This window comes from Antechinus flavipes, chromosome X (genome assembly GCF_016432865.1).
Source record: "Antechinus flavipes isolate AdamAnt ecotype Samford, QLD, Australia chromosome X, AdamAnt_v2, whole genome shotgun sequence".
Lineage (NCBI taxonomy): Eukaryota > Metazoa > Chordata > Mammalia > Dasyuromorphia > Dasyuridae > Antechinus > Antechinus flavipes.
Window position 1 is genome coordinate 83,382,304 of NC_067404.1, and position 8,505 is coordinate 83,390,808.

Genomic DNA, 8,505 nt, shown 5'->3' on the forward strand with positions numbered 1-8,505 from the left:
TTCCCCTTCCTTCTACCTCCAGGAACCAGTTTACTGCTTGTCAAGAAAATATTCCAGTTTAAACTTGCCCTGACTTCCCATCCTTCCCCAGGCCCCCAAGCTTCCTTTTGGAGCCACAGTTTTCCAGGGAACTTAGGCTAGGGGGCACAGGACTGAACGAGACGGGATTCTCTTCCCGCTTCCCTATAGAAAGCCTCTGCAGGGGCCACGGGACAGATGACCCGTATTGTCTGGGTGACTCTGGGTGAATGACCTAGCTTCTCTGGTCCCCGAGGTTCCTCCTCTGCCCAAAGAGGTGGTACTAGCTGGTGTCTGAGGCACCTGGCAGTGAGGATCCTCGGATCTTGTGAGCCTATGAGCTTATGGGATGGGATGGCATGGCATGGGAGGAGGAGCGGCCCTCCCCCTTGGGCCCCGCCCTCCAGCTATGCCCTCAGGCACAGGGAGCAGGCAAGGCAGAGACACCTGAACTCAGCTCCAGGGGACCAGGTAGGAGCAGCGCCAAGGCCCGTGGCTAGCTACGGGTGAGCTTAGGGCTCCCTAGATAAGCCCCCCCCCCCACCCCGGGCCTTCTCTTTGACCTTGTGATCACAGATCGGCATAGGGGCTGGGAGGCAGACCGAGAGCTCCTCAAAAGCTCTACCCTGCTTGGACCTGGGAAGGCGAGCCAGCTGCTGAGACGGGAGTGCCGAGCTCCACCTCCCTCTCCTCTCTTGGCCGAGAGTCAGGCATCCTGGGTTGAGATCTGGCCGTCCTTACCCACTTTGAAGGGCAGAGGCCACTGTGGGCCTCCGACTCTGACACGCCCTCCTCTACCTTTTCCAGAGAGCTGAGGTGATTTCCCCTGCCGCCTTATCTCCTTGTTCCCGGAGGTTTGGGAAATCAGCAGGGTATTCCTTGGTCCCGGGACTCCCTGTGCCTGCCAGGGGCCCTCCTTCAAGGTGGCCTCCCTTCCTCCGGGCCATGGCCAGCAGCGACACCCCGGTGCTCGGCTCCCCCAGCCCGTCCCCAGGGCCCGGCTCTGGCAGCGGGGACATGGAAGTGGCCTGCTGGTTTGACGAAGAGTTCAAGTTCATCCTGCTCCCGGTCAGCTACGCCGTGGTCTTCGTGGTGGGCTTGAGCCTCAACATCCCCACTCTGTTCCTCTTTCTCTTCCGCCTCCACCCCTGGGACGCCACGGCCACGTACATGTTCCACCTGGCGCTATCTGACACCCTCTACGTGCTGTCGCTGCCGACCCTCATCTACTACTACGCGGCCCGCAACGACTGGCCCTTCGGGACCGGCCTCTGCAAGTTTGTGCGTTTTCTCTTCTACTGGAACTTGTACAGCAGCGTCCTGTTCCTGACCTGTATCAGCGTGCACCGCTACCTGGGCATCTGCCACCCGCTGCGGGCCCTCCGCTGGGGCCGGCGCCACATCGCCAATCTCATCTGCCTGGCCGTCTGGCTGATCGTGGCCGCTTGCCTGGTGCCCAATCTCTTCTTCGTTACCACCAGCACTCGAGGGGACACTACCTTGTGTCACGACACCACGAAACCCGAGGACTTTGACCACTACGTCCATTTCAGTTCGGCCATCATGGCTCTGCTGTTCGGGCTCCCCTTTCTGGTCACCCTGGTGTGCTACGGCCTCATGGCGCGGCGTCTGTGGCGGCCCCTGCCCGGCGCGGCCCAGTCCTCCTCCCGCCTCCGCTCTTTGCGCACCATTGCCGTGGTGCTGACCGTCTTTGCCATCTGCTTTGTGCCCTTCCACATCACCCGCACCATCTACTACTTGGCACGGCTCCTGGAGGCGAATTGTTACACGCTGGGCATCGTCAATATCACCTACAAGGTGACCCGCCCGCTGGCCAGCGCCAACAGTTGCCTGGATCCCGTGCTCTACCTCCTCACGGGGGACAAATATCGGCGGCAGCTGAGGCAGCTCTGCTGCAAAAGGCCCAATCAGCCCCGTACGGTTTCCTCCCTGGTACTTGTGTCCCGGCCTGAGGAGAGCAGCTGCAGGTAGGGGCGCGACCCCATCGGGCCCGAAGGCACACCATCCCGAAGGCAGGGGGATTAGAATATTGGGGGGGGCAATGGTGTCTGATGAGACTACCCTGACAGAGCTGGCCCAGGCCTCCCTTTGCCCCCTAAGAGGCTTGGGTTCCCAAGTGAGGACCCGGCCCTGGAAGTGGGAAGGAAAGGTCCCCGTCCCCGAGTTCTTTCCTATTCCATCTCCAGCTGGGGCTCTGCTGATGGGAACCGATTCTAGCCAAAGCCTCCTCATCACTTGGGAGCCAAAGCCGCTCAGTGCAGCCAGAGGGCTGGCAAGCTTTGCCTGGTATTTGCCACCTATATGCAGACCTCAGTTTCCTCATCTGTAGAAAGATGGGGCTGGAAGAGATGGTCCCTAAGCACTTTCTGTCTCCTCTGATCCAAAGAGCCCACTTCTGAGTACTATCCAGACCCTGTTGTCAGTACTGAGCTATTCCTTTCCATTTGGGGATGGACCCATATGAACTTCCCAGGGTATCAGACCCAAGGTGCCAAGGACCTCTGGGGATTCTGGGCTGACCTGATTTATGTAATGCTGACAGACAGGAGGAGAAGGGGGGCGCCCGGGGATAAGGCCCCGAGAATGGGCGTAATCCCCAGCCCGTGTATTCCGGAGCATCCTCCGGCAGATGGAATACTTAAGGTCAGATTGTCAGCAGCTTAGAGGGAGCGCTGGGCCCCTGGAGGTGGGGTGGGGCCATGGGGGTCACCCAAACGGCCGGGCTAGGCTGACAACGGCCTTTGGAACCGAGCCTGCTATTGAGTGGGCCTGCCTCCTTTATTGCTGTTTGCAGACAGCATATTTGCCCAACTTTCAGACTTAATTAAAGGCCACTTGGGTCGTAGATGGAGTGAGCCCAAGAATGGGGGAGCCACAGGGACCCTTCATGGACTTGTCCTTTTCTGGTTCATTTAGCTCTTGTCCTGGGTTGCAGTAGGGAGAGAGAGAGAGAGAGAGAGAGAGAGAGAGAGAGAGAGAGAGAGCGAGCCTTGTGACCTCCAGGCCTTGTAGGATGACAGCCTGGGCTTCCTTGGAGGAGGACAGCTGTTTGACTTCAGTGCTCTCCCAGCCCCTAGTGTCAGTGGGGTGAACTGGAAAAAGGGCAAGTTCTGGAATCATGAGCCTTGGGTTCGAGTCTTGGATCTGACACTTATCTGTGTGACCCTGGGAAGTCACTTCCTCTTTCCAAACCTCAGTTTCTTCCTCTGTAAAATGGCTATAGTAATCCTATTTACCAGGCAGGTACCTGACTGGCCCGGTTGTTATGGGAAGGTGTTTGATGACGTGTGAGAGCCTTTCCTCAGGCAGCCACAGTCCCCTTCTGGCTCCCTTCTTCCCTCCCAGATTTCTGATGTAGGCCCGGGAGCTCTCCTGCTGTCCCAACACCAGAGACCCTAAGAGCTAGAGCCTGGAGCTTGGTCTCAGCTCAGAAACTGAGATAAGCCTTCCTTGTTGTGAGTTTCCCTGACTGAGTCTCCCAACATTCAGACCCCTCGCTCCCGTCAGTCCATTTGTCTTTGCTTGGCTCCCCCGGATGTCTTCAGTGCTGCCCCTGCACCCTGCACTTCTCCCCGTCCTTGACCTCCTGATCCTCAAACAGATCTAGATGACCTGGGCCAGATATATGACTGAGCGACTGGCGGAAGGAAGGAGGGAGTGAAACATTAATAACGTGCTTCTGACAAGCCGGGCTCTGTACTGAGCTTAGCGCTGAGACTGAGAGAAGAGCCAGATAGACTTGGAGTGTGAGGAGCTCCTGTTCCAATGGGGAGGGGGGCAGGACCCGGACAGACGGGGTGAGGGGTGGGAGTAGGAGGTCATTTTTCAAGGGCTCCACAGTCCTTTGAGCACGTCTTTTCCATTGCTAAAGGATACCTAACAGCCATCAGATGGTGCCGAGGCCTTGGGTGGTGAGAACTCTCTTTTTTGGCCCTTCCCTTGTGTTGGCCGGGGCTGGGGGTGGGCCACTTGCCAAGTTCTGGCTCTATAAGAGTCGCTTCCCTGGACTGTAGCTTGGAAGCAGTGCTGGTGATCCGGATGCTCTGGGTATGGTGCTGGTCTCAGAGTAATGAGCCAGGATATCTAGGCTTGTGGCCCCGGGCCCACTATCAATTAGCTGTGTTCTCAGGCAGTTACTTTATCTCTCTGGGCCTTATGTGTTCCATCTGTAAAATGGGAGGGGTTTGGTCTAAGTCCTATCGAAGGCTCCTGGGACCTCGCTTCTTCCAGCATTGGGGCGTCACTAGCTGCCTTCCCTCGGGAGCTCTGCTGGATCTCTTCTGCTTTCCTCAGGCCCGAGGCCCGCTTGCTCTCCTTGACCTTGCTTTCTCCTTACCTAAGAAGATCTGGGCCATCTGGCCTGGCTTCCCTCAGTCATCCTGCTCTTCACATCCTGGGAGCTCAGCGTCTGCACTCAGCCTTCCCTCCAAGTCTGGAGCGGGGAGCCGTTCGAAGACTCCATCTGTGTCTGGGCTCTGACCTGCCCCCTCCCCCCCGCCTATGTCCTCCAGACCCCCTATCTGCTCCCTTATTCATCCCTGCCCAATTTGGCATCTTAGGCCTTTCCTTCCCACAGGGCCAGACCTTTCTGCTTTAAAAAAAAAAAAAAAAAAAGAGCAACTTCCAAACGCCTTCCTGTCTCAACCAAGCTTCTTTGCTAAAGCCCTCCTTTCCTCCCATTGGCCGTGGCCCCACACATGCCATCTGGCCTTTGCCTCTCTTCTCCCTCCAAAGGCCCCTTAGTCTGCAGACCCTCTAGCCTTTGCCCCTGTCCCGTGCTCCGTGACATCCCTCCCCATGCACTCGACAGACTCCTTTCTCATCCTCTGGGTTCCAGTCAATCTGACACCGTTTCTCTTTGTCTTTCCTCCCAAACCAGCCCCTCTCCTGACCTGACACCCTCCTCCTTAGCCATGCTTAGCTTTCCTTTCTTCTTCTCGCTGCCCTTCTCAGCTACCTCATCTTGACTTGACCCCCATCCTTTCTGATTAAGCCCCCAATTCCTCCAGACTTGATTCTGTACTGCCGCTCACTTCTGACCCACGTCTCCTCCCCAGTCTGGAGCTTTACCGTTCCTTACTTGAACTCTGGCATTGACGGGGAACCAATGAGGTAGCACCGCAGTGCCCAGCACTGAGGAGACCAGAGCGTAAAATTGACCTGATGCTACTCTGTAAACTACTTAACCACTGCCTGCCTCAGTTTCCTCAACTGTTGCTGCTGCTGCAGTTTTTTTCCTAACTGCTCTCTCTGTCTTCACTCTTCCTCTCATAACAATGCTCTGAGCCACAAAGGGAAGATTCATTTTCCACATGTCTTTTGCTTCCATCATGCTCCCTGGTTAGAAACTCATAAATTATAGGGTCAAACTAAACCAGTATCTCCAGTTTTTTTTTTTTCAACAGAAATCCTTAACTCCAGACAGACGAGTTTGGAGTCAGGAACCGCCTTTGTGTCCTTTCCTGCCTCCAGAGCTTTGCTATTTCTGCTTGTCCCACCTGGAATACATTCCGCACCTCAGCCCAACTGCAGTCCTTCTCCTGAACCACTTGTTGGCAATGCCAGACCTCTGGTAGTGACCACATCCTCCCCTGTGCCATCCCATAAGTGACTGGAGTATTCTTGGCTATATTCACCGTGTGCTTTTGGGTCCTCCCCAGACTCTCAGCTCCCTCAGGAGTTGAGACCCAGCTCTTTGTATCTCCCCTAGCATGGAAAGAGCTACACAATGAATATTTATTTGTTGAAGGGATGAGAGGACGAGTCCAGTTGACGGGTTGTCTTTCCCAGCAGTGCTTGCGCTTTAAGATTGAAACCCAAAGGAGTGGGATGATTTGGAGACTATGGAGGAGGAAATAGATAATTTTTTTCAGGGGGTGCTTTTCAATTTTCATCAGGCATGGGGCCTAGTGTTTGAATTACAGTCTGAGAGAGCCTCAGCAGCCGCCAACCAAGCCAACGCAACCTGAACCTGAATTTCCATTTCTTAAACATCTCTTTCAGATAATCGGCAGCCTTTCCCTGGAAATCTCAAGTGGGAGAGAGCAGCCCCCTCGTCTTGTGGACACAAACTCTTCTTGGCATATGGATACCCTGAGCGATCTGTGATTTCCCGGATGTGTATATTTCCTCTAATAGTGCAGATTTCAACCCATCCTGAGGAACTCTCGACATATCCTCCCATAGGTCCTCGATGGAGGCTCCATACAAAGAAGCAGGGTTAGGGTGGGCCCTCACTCCTCCCTCCCCCAGTCACATTTCTGAGATATCCCATTCTGAGTTCTGGAACATTCAGGCTTTCATGGGAGCATCTATTCAGAGAGATCAGTTTATCTACTCCCTCTACTTATTTTCAGATGAAGAAACTATGGCCTCCCGACTTGCCTGGAGTCACATGGCTAGGAAGTCATAGCACTGGGATTTGAGCATGGGGCCTCAGGACTCTACCTCCATTTGACTTTCTACTGTATCACAGTGCTTTTCTCAGTTGTCCCAGACTTTACCCTATGTTTCTGAGCTCTCTACCTGCCTCCAACAGGCCTTCATTTTCTTACCTTTGCCCTATCAGCCTGCCCTGATCCCCAAGTGGTAAATAAACCTGGGTCCCCAGTTTCCAGAGCCAAGGCTCATTCCATGGTGTTCTGGGTTAGTCTATCTTTGCGCTCTCTCAGCACCCTGATTAATGGCTGGCAAATAGTAGGCATGGGATCCTGGATTTAGTTCACTGGTGAAGGGAAAGTGAGATGGTTTATTACCTGCTCTCCCTCTCCCCATCTTTTTTCTGTCTCCATCTTCCTCCCTCTCCTCTCTTTTCTCCTCCTTCCCCTCTCTCTATCTCTGATTTGGTCTCTCCCGCTGTGTCTCCCTTTCTCTGTCTCTCCATCCCTCTCTGTCTGCCTATCTGTCCCCTTCTCCCTCCACTTGAATAGCCCTGCTTCTCCACCCACAATGTCGGGGCGGCCTCTTCTCATCCTTGAGCCAGCAGCCGCCTCGGGTGGGAGCTTCTGGGGGGTTAGAGCAGCTCTCTAGCCCGAGGTTACCCTCTCCAGGGCTCAGAGGCCTCTTCTCCTGGCTCGTAGGCCCGTTGATAAGTCTTTTCCTGCCCCGGTAAGCATGATCTCTCAGATGCCCTTGTGCCTATCTGCCTATTGACTCCACCAGCCATGTTGTGCCTCCTATTGGACCCAGGCCAGAGCTATTGCCTAAAGAGGTTGTACTTGTACCAACAACCAGCTAGGACCTGTCTGCTGGCCTTATTCTCCACTATTATCCAGCTACAGGCAAGGGTCTCCTAGCAGGGAGAGTCCCGGGCTTTCCTGTTTCAGGGTGTGGCTGAAACTTCCTAAGGTCTCATGTAGTAATGGGAAGGATTCAAATGAATGCCCCCCCTGGTTGGGGGATGGGGAGGGGAGGGAAAAGGGGGAACAAGACTGTACAGATAAAGGAGGGGGATTTGCTATGGAGAAAACAAGTGGACAATATAGTTGGCCCCCAGTTCCTTGGTCAGGGTTACCTCTTCCCCTGTCACCCCTTAGCAGATACTGACCAGGAACTGCTCCTGTTCTGCCCTGAGAAGGGTCCTGGGATTCAGGGGAGAGGGCAAATTGGGATTTGGTAGCTACCAGATTGAGATTAGATTACCAGAATTGGAAATGGATGGATTAGATGGCAAAGGGATTGTATCCAGAGAAGAATAGAGAATTGATAGTTTAGCTTTAGTAGAAGGAGACTTAACAGTGAAATTAGGGAAAGAGAGGAGGCTGAACCGTTCTTCACAGCAGAGAAGTGGGGAGCTCATTTACAATGCTAAAAGCAGTCACTGGGGTCCTTGGTTTTCCTTAACTGCCTTTCTTGATTATAAGGGAAGGTTCATTTGGGGTGGGGTGGGGAGAGGTGAATATCTGGAAATGACTGTGATGGATAACCAAAAGGCATCAATAAAACGTAATGTTTTGTTTTGTTTTTTACAAATAGCTTTTGTATTTCAAAAATGAAAAGCAATAATTAGGAGCTATTTTTGCCCAACTGTATGACAATAAATCTGACAATCTAAGTAAGATGGATGAGTATATACAAAAATATAAATTGCCCAGATTAACAGAAGAGGAAATAAAATACTTAACTTACCCCATTTAAAAAAAAGAAATTGAACAAGCCATCAATGAACTCTCTAAGAAAAAAATCTCCAGGGCCAGATGGATTTACAAGTGAATTCTACCAGACATTTAAAGAACAATTATTTCCAATACTATATAAACTATTTGGAAAAATAGATGGAGTCCTGCCAATTTCTTTGGTGCTGATACTTAAACCAGGAAGATCCAAAACAGAGAAAGAAAATTGTAGACCAATTTCACTAAAGAATATTGAGGCATAAAATTTAAATAAAAGATTAGCAAAGAGATTACAGCAATTTATCAGCAGAATAATACATTATGACCATGTATATTTATTGTATATCTAATT

General features: G+C 52.7%; 1 protein-coding gene across 1 annotated transcript; it reads left to right on the forward strand.

Annotated features, from left to right (window-relative positions):
* Positions 1–445: 445 nt before the first annotated feature.
* P2RY4 (pyrimidinergic receptor P2Y4) lies at positions 446–8,010 on the forward strand. Its single transcript, XM_051968371.1, has 2 exons — positions 446–2,006; positions 6,043–8,010. The coding sequence occupies exons 1-2, from the start codon at positions 964–966 to the stop codon at positions 6,044–6,046; spliced, it is 1,047 nt and encodes a 348-aa protein (XP_051824331.1). The 5' UTR covers positions 446–963; the 3' UTR covers positions 6,047–8,010.
* Positions 8,011–8,505: the final 495 nt, after the last annotated feature.

What these genes read in the sequence shown, in the direction of transcription:
- P2RY4 (XM_051968371.1), top strand. Translation starts at nt 964, where the DNA reads ATGGCCAGCAGCGACACCCCGGTGCTCGGCTCCCCCAGCCCGTCCCCA.